The 21678-nt window shown below is 33.5% G+C and overlaps 1 protein-coding gene and 1 long non-coding RNA gene across 3 annotated transcripts in view; one reads left to right on the top strand and one right to left on the bottom strand.

Annotated features, from left to right (window-relative positions):
- Positions 1-21678, bottom strand: part of LOC136032558 (putative inorganic phosphate cotransporter) — a 59368-nt gene that overhangs the window by 11958 nt on the left and 25732 nt on the right. For both annotated transcript variants that reach the window (XM_065712829.1, XM_065712833.1), the window contains exons 5-9: positions 17950-18037; positions 13021-13244; positions 8847-8996; positions 3573-3705; positions 91-246 (exon numbers count right to left, since the gene is read on the bottom strand). In XM_065712829.1, the coding sequence (XP_065568901.1) occupies positions 91-246; positions 3573-3705; positions 8847-8996; positions 13021-13244; positions 17950-18037 (751 nt within the window). The remainder of the gene's footprint in view (positions 1-90; positions 247-3572; positions 3706-8846; positions 8997-13020; positions 13245-17949; positions 18038-21678) is intronic.
- LOC136032577 (uncharacterized) lies at positions 4175-21189 on the top strand. The gene is made up of 2 exons (XR_010618749.1): positions 4175-4535; positions 21063-21189. It is a non-coding gene; the product is annotated as an uncharacterized LOC136032577 (long non-coding RNA).

Genomic DNA, 21678 nt, shown 5'->3' with positions numbered 1-21678 from the left:
CTTTAAGAGGAAATATATGCCTTAAGGTGATTGGTTAAGGTGTTTGGAATTTTGTTTTATAAAAAGAAAACTGACAAAAGCCAAAATTACCTGAAAAACTCGGTGCTATGTCTATGTGATTGATAAGCCAACCACCGTAGTTTCCAGCTTCAAGAACTTGTGACAACATCAACATTACAATAATTACTTGAATGTTGCATCTGGCACCTGCCATTACAAAGAGACACAGTGCTGGCCCTAAATGACCTGAAACAGAGTAGGAATTTACTTTTTGGATAATGAAACCGTATCAAATGGGGAAATAGAGTGCAATTTATTCTAAACGAATGCAAAGAAAAGCATTCAGCAGCACAACAAAGGAATACCTGCAAGAGCGTGCTTCTCATTACAGATCAACTTTTAGTTCCGTGTGCTATACTTATGAATAGCACATTTTTAAAGCCTATCTCAAGGCCCAGATCAAATTATAAAAATTTAAAATAAAATCAAGACTCCATTCTATCATCCATGTATTTTAACTTATTGTTCAACGTTAAATAGTCGAAAAGTCTGTATAGCTGTCTAAGATCAAAAGAATATCTTTGAGGAAGGTCTTTCATCCTGTGAGTCGTCTATTTGAAATAATTGGCGTAAATAAGCACAAAGAAGAGTGTTGAGGAGGACAGAGCCACCTTTATACAAAAAAGATTTTGTTCGATTTAAGTTTTAATATTCCTCCTCACATTCGGTGGAAAAAAAAGGTTTTCTTGAGTTAATTTTGGTTTTTCAAGTCATCCTGGAGTGACCTTTTGCCCTCCCCGTGTAAATTTTTCTTTGTAAAATTTCCCCCTGAAAATTTCCTCTTCAAGGAAAATCCTCCTCGTGGAAGTTCAAACTATGTTTTGAAGAGGTTTAGTGTGTTCTCCCTGGAGAATCTTCCCGTGGAAAATTTTCTCCCAACAATTCACCTCTTGAAAATCCTCTCCAAATATAAAGTTGAGCAGTCAAAAGAAAATTAGGGCAGATACGTATAACGAAGGAAAGCGTACATCAGCAATTATAAAGGACAGGTAGTGGGTCATTGTGTAGGTGGGGAAATGCTAGATGCCTAAAAGAGGGTTTTTCAATGCCAAAATTGCTTAAATTTTCAAAAGCCTTAAGATAAATATAGGAACCGAGGTGGTGTAGGAATTTTTATTTCATCCCCCTTTTTTAGACTAAGCCTGAATAAGAGAGCTGCAAGGTGATACCTCTTTTGTTGTTGCAGGAAAAGTTTTTCTGAAATTTATTTTAAAGCTTCATTTAACTAAGTTAATTCGTTTAATTTTTGTAGATTTGGAGACAATGATTTGTGTGCGCTTGAGCTATTATCAAAGAAGGTCTAAGGATCACGCTGATGGGAAGGGTAAAAAGACATGTCTCAAAAAGTACAATTTAAAATACGATATTTTAGTGTGTTTAAACATGTGTATAGAATGTACTAAAGTACCAGAGAGCCCTATTCTAGTGATCATGATTACTACGGCCACACAGGAGGTAAAAGGTTACATTTGGTGCCCAACTATATTAACAATATTCCACTCTCCATTTACCCGAAACTCTGTTGAAAAATACCATTAAAGAATTGTCCAACAAAGCGATTATTCTTTGAAAACCTTGACTAACCATTAAAATTTTGTCTTAAGTAAGAACGACTGCTGAAACACAAAGGGTGTTGAATTGGAGTTATGTATTTTTTGAAGGCACTGAAAAGCTTTAGAGAAACAACCATGGCATTGATATGGACGTGGTTTCCCTCAATTACGGAATAATTTTTGTTCATTTTAAGTGTTACTACCATTCCTTACTTTTAGTTGGAATGGCTTGAATTTGGCTTGTGTTTTTAGTTTATCATATAGGAATTATTTTTATATTTTTATTCATTTAATACTAGTTTTTGTATTTTGGCTAGTCAACATTGAAAAATAAGACTGAATTTGCTTTTCTCATTAGATGACTTGATAGATGTAGTAGAGCCTTTAATCTGACTCTACTTTCTTCTTTAATTCAGGATTTGAGGTCCAACTACATTCATTATTCCTTGGAAGTTTCAACTTAATCTCACAAGCAGTTCATTGGAAATGACGGACGTGCATAGTGTCTTTTGATTTATTCAGCTATATGTGTCGGCTTCTGAGAATACCTTTAGCAAAATGTTAGCATTTAGGCCTGACGAACGGTCCTTAGAAGCTTCTAGGTGATAAGACGATCATGACGAATCATTACTACCTTTTCTGCTATGAAGAAAACAGTAATAAGAACCATCAGTTAAAACTAAAAAGCAACATTATATTCTAAAATGAGCGAAATTCATTCTGCATATGAGGAGGATTTCCCTTCCTCAACCCCCTCACGGTAAAAAAAAAAAACTTTGGAGGATGCTCATTTGATCGGTAACGGATTATACAGTTTTTTGTTTTGTTTTTTTTTAATCCAAAAGAGATCGAAGAGCAACCAGTCCCATTCTAGAACCATTTTTGATATCTGGTCTTTTTCAATATCTGGGGAAAATTTTTCGGAGACATTTTCAGGGAAGGTGATTTTTTTGGTGTGCTCCACGGGGGTGGGAGTTTCAGGGGGATTTTTACAGGAAAAATATATTGGGGATGGCGAGGGGATATCAGCAGGAGGAATTTTTCGGTAAGAATATGCCTTGCATCATTTTGAAAAATACTACAGTTTGCAATTATCGGTAAAAGTATGTAGGGTATTTTTGTATTATTTAAGAAAAAAGTTTTTCTTTTTAATTTCATCCCTCCTTTTGAAAAAAAATTTATAGTCTGTTTTGTCTTTCTTAGGGAGGCGGGCAGCACAGTTTGCACATGGTCAACCTTTAGGAGATATTAGAGGGTTTTGAACAAGGGCGGGATGCTCAAAATACGGTCACAGCGCAATTTTATGCCACAGGAAGAAGAGAGGAATCTTCAAACGGGTATCCAGGATCCGTATTTTCTCTCAGCTACAGACCTTCCTTTTATTTTCATGCATGAAATAACCATATTCCCCGTTGATTTTTGAATTGAAAAGGGGAATAGTTGTGGGAAAATTCAAGTCATGGCCAATTGTAGAAAAAGCCAAGACAGATTGTCCAATTAAATGGGCATCAAGTGCGAAGTTAATTTTATCCCTTTAATTGCCGATTGTTACTGTCTTCCACTTATGCTACACTTCTCATGCATGTCACTCAACAATGCCAAACTAGAGTCAACCTGTTGAGGTTTTACCTTGCTGTTTTCGCAATTATAATTGCCAAATTGACAATTGTTGATTTTAACTGACGAAGGCAAATTGTTTATATCCAATTTATAGTCCAATTTTGCCTATATGTAGCCAAATTTGCCTATATATTGGCAGATATTGTCAATATATCCATACTTTAAGCGGCGGGCATAGGCTAGATGGGATGAGAGTCTGACTGTCACAAATCAACTATTTGATTAAACTTGGAATCCTGCAAGCCAAATATTCTGAACAATAATAAATTCTATGCAAAAATGAAATAGCAATTGCTAGATAAACTTGAAACTGAAAACAAATAATATGGTTCAAATTACCAATTATAGTCCAAATCTTTCTTACTGCTACAGTTGACAGCCATTTTCTTCTTTTACAAAGATCGGCAAGTGGACATAATATCAATGTTGAGATCCATGACAAAAAATATGGCAGAGCAAGAATGATGGCATTCTGAAATATAAACGTAAAATATAATGTAAAATAAACGTAAAATATACGTGAAATATAAATGTAAGGAGTCGTCTAACCCAAAGCAAAGGCCCTTAGTGTTTTGTAGGGCCTGTGAATCTTGGAAAATGGTCGATAAAATTATTTGTATTGCCATTTTCTTTGTGAGGTAAAAAACATGTCAACTTTTGAGATTCGCTTACTTTACTATAATTTATCCAAAACTTACATCAAGTTAGATAAGTATTCTTTTCTTGGTATGTAATAATTCTAGGTTTTTAAGGAAGTCTTGACCTCTTGATATTTACCACAGCTTTATTTATAAAAAGTGGTAGGATCAGTTTAATTTATGTATTCAAATAGTATTTAATTTTTCTACTAATTATTTTATGCATTTTTAAATTAATTTGAATAGAAATGGAAACCTGAAATAACCTTCACACTGCTCAATTATTTATTTTAAGGTTTTATACTGTTTTCATTTATGACCAGGGACAGTGCCAGCTAAATTTGCTTTGGAATTTATTAGCTACTTAAAAAGAGTATTTGATGAAAAGAAACAAGGCACGATAATCAAAAGTACAACATGTGCTTAAAATCAAGATGCGAAGATTTATAGCCAGTGAAAACTTGTGGCGAAACACCTGCATTTTTTAAGCTTTTGAACACAGCACAAGTCATTTTGGCAGCATGTTATTTTAGAAAAAGGACCCTTAATGTTCACAGAGACAAGGATAATATTTAAGTCTTCATTTGTTTAGATTTCATTGTTCTAAGCTATTATATGAGCAACTCATAAAAGTAATCTATGCTTTTTACAAGAACCATTTTGGGTATGTAGTCTTTCTAAGAGACATCTCCAAGCCATCTAAGCTAGTTAGTCGTGATTTTCAAACTGGGTGGGGAAAAACCTCTTCGTTAAGAAAGTTCGTTAGTTGCTGCCTTGTCACCATTTTCACCAAATAAAAAACAGTTTTTTCTTGTTGATACCCTTGAAGAAATAATGACGAGCATTGAACCTCAGTTTACAATTCGAAAAATCAACCTTTGGTTGTTGCTTCGAGATTGTACAATTTTAAACAAATATGGCATAGAGACTGCGCATTCCTAGACAATAAAATTGGTTCAAATTACAATAGGAAAGCAGAATTAAGTTAAATTTCCTTTTTATGGCAAATGGGATAAATAAAAAAATCGAACGGAGGTAAACTAAAAATGGCATCTTCAATGGCATTTTTAAAGAAAAATTAGTGGGATATATAATAAGACATACGTTTGATAGCATAAAATAGTATTAAATCATTAATATTATTTTTCTTATATTGATTGATGTGGATTAAGGAAGAAGCTGAGTGGTAAGTTTGTTTTCGACGTAGCACCTTAAATTACTGAACTCCTTTAAATTATTTTCAGAGTGAACTCTCTGAAAACAATCTAGTGAATAATCTGGAAGTTCATAATTTTGTCAATAACTCAAAAAGTTATTTATTTTTTGTTTAAATAGGCTATTTACAGTCACATTATTTTAGTAATTCTACTGAAGACGATCACTGCAAATATGGTCGAAATATCTGGACTTTTGTACCTCTTTTTCTACTGTCTGAATAAATGGATTTATCCCATTTGAAACTTTATTTGTTCGTGTTACGCGAGTGGTAGTAGGGCAGAAGATATTTTAGCTATGCTTTTTATTGTTTTTTTATTCTCGTCTAAGGTTGCCGTAAATGATTTTTTTGGTAAATTTGTTTTGTTATCCCTTCTCCATATCATCCTGTGGTATTTAGAGGGAACTTGGTTAGGTTAAGTGATTTTCTAAAAATTAGGATGAAATAAATAAAGTAAATAAATAAGACCTTGTATTAAAATAAATAAGTAATCTTTTCGCAAAAGCAAATATAACCACATCTGATCATACTGTCCAAAGACCTTGTGTATAATCAACATTATATTTCATCTGGTGTTTGTTCAACCTGCAGACGTGTTGTAAATCCTAAATTTAGTTTATTGAATTATTCAGTTTTTAGTTATTTAGTTTATTCAGTTTATTGAGTTGTAAACATTCAATAAACTGAGTTCTGGAATATATCCTGGAATATAAGTATTTAAATGCCTTCATGACACATAGTTATGATACCAGTTTGGCCATAAACATACGATTGTTGTAGCATGCTGATTAGATCAGTTAGAATTAAATACTATACTTTATGTTCTTTTTTACAACTTTAAATATTGTTTTCGTTTTCCTTTTCCCTTGAATCAGTACCAAATATAAGACATAAATGACTTTTTATAGACACTTCGGATTAATTTTATTGAATCTTAAAATTGGGTTTATTGGGTTGTAAATTAATTGTCTATTTAAAAAAAAATTCTTTCTATTGCCAAGATGCTAGTAAGATATGCTTACATGAATTAACTCTAACACTTGGAAAATTGTTAAACTCGTTTTCTAGTTCTAGTTCAACTACCGAATTTGACCGTTAAACCATACATTTTTTCATAAAATGAATAATGGAACAATATTATTGAGAAGAACTTTGAGTAGAATAAATAAGGAATAAAGTGTTGGAGCAGAATATTAAATGATAGTCTTATCTCCATAATTCCCCTTAATCCAAAGGCTCCTACTGCTACTATATATTAAGGTAGGGTATATGCCATTCTTCCACCGAACTGGGAATTATGCTCTCAATCATACAAGCCCTATTACTACTAATTAACTATGAAACAATGTATATATATATATATATATATATATATATATATATATATATATATATATATATATATATATAAATAAATAATGTATATATATATATTTATATATATATATATTTATATATATATATATATATACTAGCTGTTGGGGTGGCGCTTCGCGCCACCCCAGCACCTAGTTGGTTGGGCTCTACGTGCCCCCCAAGCCCCCCCGCGCGCGTAAGTCGTTACGCGCCATATTAGTTACGCGCCATTGTAGCTGTGTCCCTGTGTCCCACCTGTGAATAGAGATAGATATAAATATATATTTTTAACTACGTAAAACATGCGAATATACAACATTCTTCGCTGTCCCATTGTCTGTGCATATAAATAGCATTTATATTTATATGTCTGTGCATATACAAAGCCTTATGTACTAATAATGACGTCATATGCAAACGCTCTTTTTACAAACAAACAAACATGCATACACACAACTCGCTTCGCGCCACCCCAACACCTAGTTGGTGGGAAGCTTTGCGGCCCCCCCAAGCCCCCCCGCGCGCGTAAGTCGTTACGTGCCATATTAGTTACGCGCCATTGTAGCTGTGTCCCACCTGTGAATAGAGATATATATAAATATATATTTTTAACTACGTAAAACATGCGAATATACAACATTCTTCGCTGTCCCATTGTCTGTGCATATAAATAGCATTTATATTCCCTGTGTCCCGGTCGTCATTTGTGTCCTAGTGTCCCAGTTTGTATTTTCTCTTTGAGTGTCCCCGTCGTCATTTATATTCCCTGTGTCCCAGTGTCCCGGTTGTCATTTGTGTCCCGGTCTGTAATTTCTATTCAAACAATCCCTGTGTCTCAGTCGTCAATTATATATCCCGCCTTTGCCCCCGGCGTCCCCGTTGTAGTTGTTTCCCTGCGTCCCGGTCGTCATTTATATTCCCGGTCGTGATTTGTGTCCAGGTGTCCCAGTCTGTAATTTTTCTTTGAGGTTCCTGGTCGTCATTTATATTCCCTCTGTGTCGGTCGTCATTTGTGTCCCGGTCTGTAATTTATCTTTGAGTGTTTTTTCTTTTTAGTTTTTTTAGTTTTTTACATTTTTTCAGTTTTTTTTTCTTCTTTATTTTTCAGCGTCACTATGAAGTATATATCGCCGAACCTTTGTTTTTTAACTTAAATCTGGTAGGCATTGATGACCTTATCCAAGTCAAAATCCCAAACCCAATCATCATCGCTATCATTTTCAGTTTTGATATGTTTGACTCTCGCTTTCCAGGTGGATTTTCATCTAACTGCGCGGTTTTGCGTTCTTTAGCCGCAAGCCTGTTTTCTTGCTGATCTTGTGATTCCTCGGCACGCTTTCTTTTCTTACTTTCTCTATCAGCTGCAAGCCTGTTTTCTTGCTGTTCTTGTGATTCCTCGGCACGCTTTCTTTTCTTACTTTCTCTATCAGCAGCAAGTTTTTTGGCATAGACTCTTTGAGCAGCTTCCTCGGCTGTTGCCATTGTAGGTTCTTCAATCATTTTACAATTACACATTTTTCCGTGAACGCATGTCTTAAATACCATTAATGACGTCACCGTCAAAGCAAAAATGACGACAACTAATTTCATGACGTCAGCCGACACAGAAACATGACGTCACCTGATCCACAGACAGACCGACAACTTATTTTTATATATATAGATAGATATACATATTTATATATATATTTATATATATATATATATATATATATATATATATATATATATATATATATATATATATATATATATATATATATATATATATATATATATATATATATATATATATATATATGTATATATATATATATATATATATATATATATATATATATATATATATATATATATATATATATATATATATATATATATATATATATTGTTGTAAGTATATATAAAGAAATAAAAACACGTGTAGAATGAAGAAGAATATACAACGCCGTATCGATCACACTTTATTTGACATTGTTCCGTTTTATATGAAGTCCGTTTTATATTAAGCCTGCCACCTATTATACCTCCCACCTTTACAAATCCGAAAAAATTCCCTCCCCGATTCCAGGCAGACAGTTGTAGGACAAAAGCACACAAAGAGATTCAAACACCTGTTCATTCTACAATTTTAATTTTATTTTAAGCAACGAGAGAGAAAAAATAGTCCTTTTCGTGTCAAACTCCAAAAAACTTAAGATATATACTGGCAGGTACAACAAATGCCTGATATTTTTAGTTGTGCTCCCAGATTCATGTAATCCTACCATAACTCCCGTGAAGCGGCTAAATGACAAACAAAATGGATTTAACACCAGTCTTCTATTGCTTTTATTTTTTGAAGCAAGAAGAAAAGATGAAGAAAAATAGAGAAAGAAGAATAGAAATATAAAAAAAACTTACACTTTTGATGTCAAACCCGAAAATAGTCTTGAGGTATACTGGCAGGTCAACAAGAAGGATGAGGAATCCCCAATTATGACCAATATTTGCTATCAAAATTGCATAAAATGGCATTGATGTCAGAATGGATTTCCACGGTATAGGCAAAGCCTACAAGTAAAATCCTATTGTATTTTAGGAGATTGCAGGTCGCTGTTATTTCTGACAATTTTATTGAAAATGCTTAAGAGTAGGCAAAAATATGTTTTTCAACTGATAATTGGAAGAAAAGTCTGAACAGTTTTGGAGTAGCTAAAAATGTCTTGTGTTAAATGGCATGATTAATTTAGAACAAATTAGGACTACAAAAAAAGGTCTAAAGGAAATTATAGTTACAAACTGAAATATAATTCCTAGTAAATTAGTTTATCATGTAAAACACGCTTATGTGATACAAAGTCTTAGCTTAATAAGGCGAAGAAAACTATTCTAAGCAATGGCAATATTTTTTTTTGTTTTAGGCAGAAAGAAAACTTACGTAGTTAATACATACTTTAAATTTACCTAACTTTCAGCACGAATATGCTTTATCTACTTACATAATTGGTAATTTTGATAACTACAGAGAAAATGGGAGGAACAGTTATTTATTAACTGGTTTGTACAACAAATATGTGAAAGTGAGTACCGATCAGGGCTAGCTTTGATGTTAGAACACTGGAAACTCAATATTGGCGTCAGTAATTTGCCGCCCCATCTTTTTTTCAAACAGTTCGTGGTAACGAACTGTAGTAAGGAGCGACCCGCCTCAATAGGAAACGAAACTCTAAAAAACGGAATTTTCATGCTAAAATATACATCAAAAGAATCAAAATTTCATGCTGATTTTAAATATATAAGTTTCATCAAATTTAGTCTTTGTCATTAAAAGTTACGAGCCTGAAAAAATTTCCCTCATTTTAGAAAATAGGGGATAACACCCCTTAAAAGTCACAGAATCTTAACGAAAATAACACCATCACATTCGGCGTATCAGAGAACCCAATATCAAGCTCATATCTACAAAAGTGTGGAATTTCGTATTTTTTGCCAGAAGACAAATCACGGGTGCGTGTTTATTTGTTTTTTTTCCCCAGGGGTCATCGTATCGACCAAGTGGTCCTAGAATGTCGCAAGAGGGTTCATTCCAACGGAAATGAAAAGTTCTAGTGCTCTTTTTAAGTAACCGAAAAAATTTGAGGGCACCTAGGCCCCCTCCCACGCTCATTTTTTCTCCAAAGTCAACAGATCAAAATTTTGAGATAGCCATTTTGTTCCGCATAGTCAAAAATCATAATAATTATGTCTTTGGGAATGACTTACTCCCCCACAGTCCCTGGGGGAGGAGCTGCAAGTTACAAACTTCGACCAGTGTTTACATATAATAATGTTTATTGGGAAGTGTACAGTCGTGTTCAGGGGATCTTTTTGGTTTTAGGGGTGGGGTGGAGGGGAGGGGGCTATGTGGGAGGATCTTTCCTTGGAGAGATATGTCATGGGGGAACAGAAATTCAATGAAAAGGGCGCAGGATTTTCTAAAATTACTATTAAAAAACAATGAAAAAATAAACATGGAAAAGTTTTTTCAATTGAAAGTTAAGAGTAGCATTGAAACTTAAAACGAACAGAGATTATTACGCATATGAGGGGTTCTAAAAATACTTTAGCATACAGAGCGAGGTATTTAGGAGGAGTACCTCACTCTTTATGCTATAGTATTTTTAGTAATTTCAACTATTTATTCTACGGCCTTTCTGATTCAGGGGTCATTCTTAAAGATTTGGGACAAAACTTACGATTTAGTGTAAAGAACGAGGTATTAACGAGGGTACAAACCCCCTCATATACACAATGAAAAAAAATAAAGAATATAAAAGTTTGTTACGTAAGTTAATTCTTAAGTTATTTATATTTTTTACTAATAAAACAATTCGTTAAAAATTAAAATTTATAGTTGCCTTCTTATGTAACCGAAAAATTGCATGGCAACTAGGCCTCCTTCCCCATCCCTTACTTCTCAAAATTGTCTGATCAAAACTAAGAGAAAGCCAAAAAAGGAATTAAAATGCAAATTTCATTTTAATAATTTATGTGTGGAGAGCCAAAATCCAACATGCAGTAATTCAAAAACGTTCAGAAATTACATAAAAAAAACTAGTTTTTTTAAGTGAAAGTAAGGAGCGACACTAAAACTTAAAACGAACAGAAATTACTCCGTATATGAAATGGGTTGTCCCCTCCGCAATCCCTCGCTCTTTACGCTAAAGTTTGACTCTTTGCCACAATTCTGCTTTTTAAAACAATTAAAAGCTTTAGCGTAAAGAGCGAGGGATTGCGGAGGGGACAACACATTTCATATACGGAGTAATTTCTGTTCGTTTGAAGTTTTAATGTCGCTCCTTACTTTCAGTTAAAAAAACTAGTTTTTTTTTATGTAATCTCTTGGTAGAAACTGAAGCTTCGAGAGCATATTTTTTTTTTGTACGTATGCAGCGTCCGTGGCAAAGAAATTATAGACTCCTTTAGGGAAAAGTTGGATGAAATAAAAGAGAAATATCTTTTCTCTTCGTGAGTATTTCTTTAGTTACAGTTCGATAATTCTATCCAGTTTTATCTTACGATTCAAGTTCAAAACTTGAAAATACTATTTTCTTAATAAGGAAGGGGATGGGAGGGCGTGAAAAAAACAGATCGTAACCGTCTGTCACGAAAGGGAATACAGTACAGCTTCAATTTTGTGTGTAAGCTCAACAGAAGTTGGAGCAATAATTTATGCAACTTATAGCACCTATAGTAAACATAGCTAATAAAAATCATTCCGTCTGCGGGGAATCTCAATTACTTTCAATTTGGTTTTGCCAACGTAATATTAGGTCTTTTACGCAGGTTGACATGTTACTCATTATTTCTTTCACTGCTCTAGCCTAAACAATGCTGTTAAACCTAAATATTTGCCTTTAAAAAATCCCTGACATGACGTGTGTAAAAATGTGCGAAATTACTTTCCAGTTACAATGTTATATCAAAATTTCACACATATATATATATATATATATATATATATATATATATATATATATATATATATATATATATATATATATATATATATATATATATATATATTTGATATAAATATAATACTCACAACAAATACAATTTGTGCTCGAGAAACTTTAACTATTACCATTCTTTACTTTCTGTTCCAAAAATATGTGTAATTTCTTAGCATTATTTTCTTTTCCCAATTATCAGTTTAAAGAATGCTGGAGACCATTATCATTAGTTCCTCAGTTACAATAATAAATATTTCTTTTGAGTAAAAGCGTTTGTTTACCAAACTATACAAGACACTTTATTTAACCTTGCTGTGGTTTAACTTGGCATAATATTCTTTGAAACTTTCAATTGTTCAATAGGATTTAAAGAAATTATTCTATTAGATTTTCTTGATTCGATTCCAAGTTCATTAAGAGTAAATAGTCTAGCCATCAATATGAAAAAGAAGAGGAAAAAAATTGTAGAGAATTGAATTATAATGGCCCTTTTAATTTTATTTTAGAGTGTGGAAAGGTGAGACTAAAAATTTAAGGGAGGGCCTTGTAAATCTGTCTTTTATACTAATTTAGAGAAAATGCTCATTTTAAACCATGTTAGACCAAACGCTAGGCAGTGGGTATAACTAATACTCTCTACAGCAATTAGTTGTGATTCTCGTCTGAAATTATATTCCTATGTGTATTACCACATCTAGAAGTGTATCCAAAAGGAACTGAGTGTTGCCTTTTTATTAGAAACTACACCCTACAAAAAAAGCTGTCAAACATACAATTTTATATTTTGGCAAAGAAAAGACTGACAATTACATGAAAAAGTACGATATAATTTTGTAGACAATATCTACCTGTAGTGTGTGCTATTATATCTTCTATATGTTTAATTGTTTTTCCAATTTTAGGTGTGATAGAAATTAATAAATCCCTATGTAAGATATCCAGTAAAAACTGAGCCATTTACAAGATTTCATGAGGTCATGAAATATCTTGATTTTCATTTCCACCTTATTTTGGTTTTTGTTTACATTTTTTTTTTTATGGAAAAGCTTGAAATCTCTAAAACGAATAAATTATAAAATTTGAATAGCAAAATGCGTCACCTTTTTAGATACATGTGCATCTTTAGCAATTTCTTTTGTTATGTGGATTCTTTCTGTTTCACTGATCCTAGGATGTTCGTCAGGATTGTCATGAACTAGCAACAGCCAGAACACAGCCCAAACAATGCCAAAACAGCCTTCAATATAAAAAACAGCTTCCCAACCAATATTCTCGATAATTAAACCGGTCAAAAGGAGACCTGATACTGTACCAAGCTCTGCACCTAAAGGGAAAAACGTCAAGAAGGGAAGTAAATATATAAAAAAGGAGGTTCAAAGTTTGCCTCAGAGAAAAAAAAGACAATGAACAAAATCTACAATTCTCAAGCAAAACCATAAAGCAATTTACAAAATCCTAAACAAAAACGCTAGTTGATTGGTTTGACTACTTTTAGCTGTAGCTAATCGACCCACTTTTGTCAAGGTGTAGCATAGATTTTTTTTATTGGGCTATAATGTATTGACTAGCCAAGCCCTAATTGCTTATCCAAACGAGTTTTAAAGAGACTGAGAGATTTGCCTGCTTTTCAAAAATTGGAGGTCAGATCTAAAGAAAGTTTTCCTTTAAATCGAATTTTAGTTTTGACTAATTAAACCGTTGTTTCGCTTCTTTCGAAACTAAGCTCAATCGATGCTTATTGTAAAATATTTCGGTTTTGATTGATAACAATTATAATCAGAGGCACCAGTAGTTGTTAGTTCTTACTATGCTGGTCTTATCAAGACAGTATACCTAAAAATACATTTGCTAATATTTTACTCGAAGATTTTTTTGATTTTTTATTTTGAATGTGCGAAACAACTATCGATTAGCACAGAATAAAAAGTAAAAAGCTGAAGAGAATGGGATTTCAGGTGTTTTATGTGTACTGCAGACTTTGATACCTATAGACAATTTGAAGGAGTCATGAAATTTTTAAAAGTAGCTGTGATGGCTGGGATTGCCATTGGCGTTTTTAAATTTGCACCAAGTGCGTATGACTGACCCGTAAGCTATTGCGTAAGTAGTATCGCCATATGGCTTCCCATGGGAGCCATATCCCTTCTTTTACTGGGAGCCACATGCCATTATTTCATGACAGCCAGCAGATGTTTGTTAAGTCTTAGGGAATGCTTACTCTTGCTTTTATACATCTCGGAGTTTTTTTTCTGAACGAAGTGTCAATTCTTTAAAAAACCTTCAAGGGGCCCCAATAAATCAGGATTTCTAAGTTTGTTACATAATAGAGAGTCCTTAAAAAACCTTCAGGGTCCCTGTAAAGTCATGACTTCCTTGAGTTTCACCAAATGGTTTCTTTTTTAAAATCCTGTGAAGACTAGGTCTTGTTTACTTCGAGATTTAAAACATTGTTATGATTAAAAACCTTCAGGGAGTTCTTAACCCGAGGATTTCTAGGATTGTCCTTTAAAAAACCTTATAAAAAACCTATATATTGATGCATATCAGCCATTTCGTGCTAGTAAATTGTGCAAGTAGTTGTTTTCAGTATGGAGAACCCTTATACAGATTCTTGATTTTGTGGAACGAATGACCCCCGAGGATTTCTAAGAATGCTCTTGAAAAAATCTTCAGGGCTTGTATGCTTCAGGATTTCTAAGTTTTTTCTCTAAAAGACCGTCAGGGGCTTCTTCACGTCAGAAATTTTTTGAATGTACTTTGAAAAACCTTCAGGCCCCAACCAAATATAGATTTTCTTTTAAGGACTTTAATGGAGCCATCCTCTAAAGTGAGAGGCACAGTCCTTACATTATTCCAATATATTCATGCATATCAGCCATTTTGTGCTAATAAATTGGTAGTCATTTTCTATATGGAAAACCTTTATACTGACTCTTGATTTTATAGAACGAAGGACCCCCGTTATTTCCTGGAAAACAGAAGCCTCGTCCGATACTATTCGAATAGGTAACCAAATATGTCCATTGTCCCTGTGGTGTATAAAAATGGCTATTAAAACGGAAATTTCATTTATTTTCAAAAAGTTTCATATTATTCTTAAATCGATTCCTATAGAAATTTGAAAAAAGATTGGACTTCTGCTTGTATGATTGTGAGTCTGTCTTTCCATACTCTCCAAACCAACCAATTTTTCAGCTAAATAAATCTGTATATTAGATAAACATCTAAAAACCCTATCTTCCATGCTATTGCATAGTTCTCTCAGTGATAGAATAATCTTATTATCTCGTACATTCATCAAAAGTGATTTTAAGCAAGTTTGTCCAATGGCATAAGTTTAGTTAAACTGTTAATGATGTAAAGGCCTATTTTCTTCTTGACACTGCTATTATATAGGAGGGGAGAATCCCATTGTTTGTGCATGGTTTTTTCAACGGTTTGTGCATGATTTATAACGCTTATTATGCCCCTGTGCTTTAGTTTTTATCAGGCATGGCTCATCTGTTTCATACTCTGCATCAAGATCACCATACTCTGCATGCAGCTTATTTCAGATATTGCAAATTCCTCCTCCAGCTTCCTAAATGGAACTGAAAAAAAAATAATTGTTCGATTTGGTTTAATAGATGAGCCTTCTAGGATCTGGTTTTTTAGTGATGATTTATTTAAAAAGAGTATCAACTTTGTTCACGTTTACGACCCTCTGCAGCCTTTTTTTCCATATTGATACTGGTTAATTAGTCCATGTTTCTTTTTCTTGTTTAAATTTTTTTCCTTTGCTGTTTATCGTTTGTGTTTTTGTTTATTTATAATACTCTGTACTTTGTGTTTTTTATACTCTTACGGTTAATAAACTTTATGTATTGTCTGTTAAATTAATGCATTCAGACAAATCGGAACGAATTACTTTAGGACACGTACCTTACATAGCATCAAATAACTACTGAAAGTAGACTTGCTTATATATACTAACTGCTCTTATCTGGAAAATATCAACCTAAACGCTTACATAAATGTATTTTATCAATGAAGGAGGTGGATAGTATTCATTACACTAAAAAAGCAAGGACACGTTCTTTCTTGACAACAATAGTGTGCCCCGTCCTTCACTAGTTCTAACTTTGACCGTTTACTGATTCTATAGGTTTTTCACATAGAGGGGCTTGTAATACATATTTCTCATAAATTTTCATTAAGCTACTTTTTCAATATGTTGAAAAAAAAGGTTACGAAAATGAGACGGGGATTACATACTTACCCTGAGACGGTATTTTGAGGTGCTTACGAGAACCTATTTTATTACCCTTTAAATAAGTAAGAACTAAAATTCTCATACGGGGTGTAATGGCAATTTTTTTTAAGCTTTTCTTTGGAAAACTACTTGCATGAAAATTTTAGAGTTTAAAAATTACTTTGCATGACAGACAGGAAGGGGGAATTAAAATTTAGTTTCTATGATATGTGCAAAATTACTTGAAATGGTGTATCGTTACTGAATCATATAGCAGCGTAATTACAGCAAAAATATGACGGGTAGGGAAAAACGGGAAAAGAGATTTTTTTGCATCTTTAACGTCATGCAAAATTACAAATCATTTTGAATTAATCCGAGCTACTAAAGTAAAAGGCATAAAAATAGTTGGAAGTAATGATGCAAAACAATGAAGCGCAAAAGATATCTATGGCTAGAAAACATGTGACAATGAGCATCACGCCGAATACTTCAAATCGTAAATGAAATATGCGATTAGAAGCAACGAAGAGAATCGCAACGATTTCCAAAAGAAAAAAAATCCTAAGAAATGGATGATTCTTTGATGCATTAAAAGGAAGGAAGAATTGAATTAGTGCCAGAGTGTGTTAACTCAATGAAAATTGCTTATTTAACTCCTCGTGACTTAAAACTAAAGAATAATGAATACTCCCTTTAAACGAGCAACTGTGTGTTTATTTATGCATGTAAGCAATTTTTTTCCCTTGAAAACGATTTTGGATGAATCAAAACAGCTAAAGAAAAATTTCTGATGAGCAACAAACATCACTACAAATCCCAAATGAAATAATAGACAACAAAATTTGCAGTTAAAGGAGAAGGAATAGTAAGAAATACAACTATTCTGAGAGAAAAATTAATACTATAAAATACTTTTTTGCTTTTTGATGCATTAACAAAAAGGAGGTATTGAATTCATGACAAAATTTCTTATATTATACTAAAAGATTAGAAAATGAAATATAAACAAGCCTGTCACGTGCTGAGTTCTGCGAACGCAGGCGAAGTCTGTGCACTCGTTATTGTTATTATAAACATGCTATTATAAACATAAGAGGTTTGTATTTTACACTGAGGTTTCACGTCATGCTACATATGTTTTCTGTGTTTTTCTGTAGTCCTACACCTTTAATGGTCCTACTTAAGAAAACGATTTTTATGTCCCATGATAGCTAAGATACATTTTTTTTCTTATTACCAATGATAAAATTTAAATTTACAGTGGATTTTCTTCATAGCAGCTATACGTTAGAAAAGAGGTTTAGATCAACCTCTAAGAACAATTAAATCAAAGCTACGTTGGTTCATGCGTTTGTTTTGACTCGCAAGTATGCCGAAATATATGTTAGCAATACCCACACAGATATGGCATGTACAAAGGGATATATTTGTGAAATGTCACGAATTTGTAAAATAAAGAGAAAAAGACCGGACCGTATGGAAAATGCGAGATATCATGCTTGTATAAGAAGTTATAGGTAAGATATTTTTTTGGGGGGAGGGGGATTTTGAAAGTATGCAGGGCCGAGTAGCCCACTGCGTATGTGTTTTTTTGATAAAGTCAATTCATTCAATGATATCTCTGAGATTGAAAGAAAAAAACTGATTAGAAAAAATCGATACACATATACTTTTTACCCTTAATTTAGAAATTAAATTCCGTATTTTATAGACCCGTGAATAATCCTTGAGTCCTTGAATTTTATTAAGTAAAAACCCAAAAATTATTTTAACATAGAAAATAAAGAACGAATACCTCCGTAAACAATGGCCGAAATAGTGCTACGCTCATTGGGCGGAATCCACTTTGCTATCATTGGATGCATAGACGGAAATGATGGACCCTACAAAAAAAATGTTTCCTTGCAGCAAAAAAATTAATTAATTTTTAGCCAAGAAAACAATCACTCGTCAAAAGATAAAATTGCGACTAAAGCCAATAGTTTGAAAGATGCACCTGAGCACAACATAGACTTTTCAGTTCGCGTATTTCTTGGTTCGGAAGATTAAACAAATCTATCAAAGACCTGCTTTAGTTATATATTATTTTTACAAATGGTGAATACTGTACCTTCGAGCATACACTCTTTCACAGGTGCTTTTGAGGCCCCCTGACTCTAATTTTCGTGACACTAACTCATGGTCTGAGATATAATTTTGCTTCAGTGTTGCGAGCAAAAACTACTTTTACAGTTTTAACTCAACTTTTTTAAGGTAAGGGAATATTTCATTTTTATTTAGTCCTCATATAGAATTCACGCTACATTTTTTTTGCTTTTTTTTGTTTTTATGCCTTTAACCAGGCAGACTCCATGGGTAGCCTAAGAAAAATTAAGCAAGTTAAGGATCTTTTGGAGTCACTGTAAACTTACCTAAAAAGTTTTTAATTAAAACCTCTGAATTTTCAATAGCACGCTAAAACATGAATGCACATTTTTTTTACTAAACATAAGAAATCGCATGCTTAAACTAAAGTTATTAGCAATAATTTCAGCTCCAGTGTTTTGTTTTCAAGTTGTTGTACCCTTAATCATTAATATTTTTAATACGTCTATGCACCAATTGAAGCAAACACACAGGACACCATTTTGGAAGAGGGGCGCAAGTTCCTAATAACGGTCTAGTCAATCCTAGGTCTTTTTGTTTGGAAATCTAGACCCGTTATGTTCACTGTTATGGAACGTCGTAAGGTGAAATCAAGGATTCAAACTTAGCGGAGCAGAGGGGATCTAGTCTCTTTTATGTGAGAATTTATAATTGAATCATTTTATTAAATATATAAAAGAAATATTGCATGAAGAAAAACGTTTCGATTTGACATCTTTCCATATCTGGGTGTCAAATTTGCATAGTTGGAAGTTGCAGGAATAAAAATTGGTAATAATAAAACCCTCAGCATGCTGATTCTTTGGATTCCCTAGGCAGTGACTCAGTAGAGCTATGATTAAACCGAGCTTAAAGTAATCCATGCTTTTCAAACAGTTTGCGGTAACGCACTATGTATAAGGAGCAACATGGCTTGATAGCCACCAAAACTCTAGAAAACAGAATTTTTATATCAATAAATGCACAGAAAGAATTGAATTATTATGCTGATTCAAAATAGACAAGATCTATCAACTTTACTTTTGCCCATCAAAAGGTAAAAAACCTGAGAAAAATTGGCCTGGTTTTCGATAAAGGGAAAAGCACCCCCTAAAAGTCAGGTAATCTTAATGAAAATCACATTTTCAGATTAAGCGTATCAGAGCATCATTCTGTAAATGTTTCAAGCTCTTATACACAAAAACGTGGAATTTCACATTTTTTGCCAGAAGAAAGATCACGGATGCGCATTTATGTGTTTTAGTTTTTTATTATTTTCCCATGGTTGATCGTATCAAATCAATCATCCTAAACGATTGATAGAGAGAGTACATTTGATTGGAAACAAAAAGCTATAGTGCCCTATTAAAACATGCAAAAATATTGAAGGACAGCTTGTCCCTACCCACACCCCTTTTTACCCAAAACTCGTCTAATAAATATTTGAGTTATCTATTTTCTTCAACATAGTTATAAGATCTAATAACTCTATGTTATTATTACAGGACATTGACCCCCAAAAATGAAGGAATTAGCTCCATACCCCCTGGGGGAAGGGTTACAAGCTATGAACTTTAACCATTGGTACATATAGTTTTTGTTTGTGTGATCGTATCGAACCATTGATCCTAAAGTATCGACAGAGAGCTTATTTGACTGGAAACAAAAAGCTACAGTGCCCTATACGTGAAAACGTGAAAAATAAGCTATACGTAAAAAAATATTGAAGGACAGCTGGTCCCTTCCCACACCCCTTTTTACCCCAAACTCGTCTAATAAGCATTCGAGGTATCTATTTTGTTCAAAATAGTTAAAAGATCTAATAGTTATTTCTTGTAATTATTATTACAAAACATTGACCCCCAATAGATGAATGAATGGACCCCATACCCCCGGGAGAAGCACTAAAAGATATGAGCTTTAACCATTGTCTATATACAGTTTTGTTTTTGTGAAGTATACATATGTTTTTACGAGAGGGATTTTCTGTGGGGGAGGGGTATTTTCTACCGGGAGGATTTTCTGATGGGAGGGAAGTTCCTGGGTGTGTAATTTCTAAAGGAAATTTTACAAGGGGATAAAATTTGCCAGAAGTCATACAGAAAATTCCTTCTAATCGTCTTACTTTATGTTTGCAAACTTCATTTAATGTGTAGAAATTCTGTTGGGGAATCCATGGGCAAATTTCTCTATGGGAGAATTATTACCAGGAGAAATGTTCCAGGGGGGAATTATCAACGGCAGAAATTCTTAGAGGGAAAATTTTGCACGGTAAAGAATCTCAATTTTTCAAAGGATTTCTTAGGAATTCTTTCCTCATAGGGGAGGGGGGGGGGTTTCTGAAATGATCTGAAACCTGATCTTAAGTTAATGAAAACAAGCATGTTGAGGTGAAATTTTTCGGGCAGAATTTTCAGAGGGTGGAAATTTTCGGCCAAGATGGAAATGTCTGTGTGGGGAGGGGGGAATTTGGCATCAGCAACTAATCAGAAGTATCAGTGGTTTGTTATATAGTAGGAAGGGGGACAAATGCCTAATGTCTAAAAAAAAAAACTTTTGTGCTAGGGTTTTAAAACCCTAACATTTGTGCACTTTTTGTCAAAACATGGGTGAACATAGAAGTTTTGGTTTGGAAGGGAGGAAGATTTTGGGAGTGAGGAAGTATAAATTAGTCTCTGCCCCTCACCCTGCAGTTGCATTGAGCCTTAATATAGGTAGTGTCAAATGATAGCAGCCTTCTTATTACAGATTTTCTTAAACTCAAAATATTACTTTAACTTTCAGGTTGGACGTGTAAAAATACTGCAAGGAGATTTTCAACTACTCTATGATGCCAGCTTCAGAAAATTAACCAAGTCTAGTTTAAATATTTTATAGAGTAGTTTATGTAATAAAACTAACTAGCTAACAACTCACCAAAGCACTAAGCCACCAGAGGCAAATACAGCTGCGCACACTCTTCCATCATCTCAGTCTATTCAAAGCCTATGTCTTTACACCCTCCCAGGAAGGTCCAATTTTTCTTAAATCTTTCTTTATGATATCCTCCTACCCTAACTGCAGATGAACTGACCTCCGTTTATTCCTTGACGGCTGACTAAAAAGGAAAATATTCGGTAATCTGTCATCCTTCAGACACGGGACGTGCCCTTGCAATCTCAACCTTTCTCTCATTATAGCCTTAAAAAGTAGAATTGAACCACACTTTTCATATAGGCTACTGTTTGAAATACGGTTCTGATAGTTTACATTATCAGCATATTGAAAATTAATTTTATTTATTACCTCTTGATGGATTGGTTTTGCCACACGGCTTTCAAAAATCGTGTATACCATTTTGTGTCTCATTGATTTTTCGGCATTATCTGAAATTGATAATAAATTATGTATGAAAGATATA

Source organism: Artemia franciscana, chromosome 1 (genome assembly GCF_032884065.1).
Source record: "Artemia franciscana chromosome 1, ASM3288406v1, whole genome shotgun sequence".
In the NCBI taxonomy this organism is placed as follows: Eukaryota; Metazoa; Arthropoda; class Branchiopoda; order Anostraca; family Artemiidae; genus Artemia; species Artemia franciscana.
The sequence above is the reverse complement of the archived record's forward strand: the minus strand, read 5'-3'. Positions and strand labels throughout refer to the sequence as shown.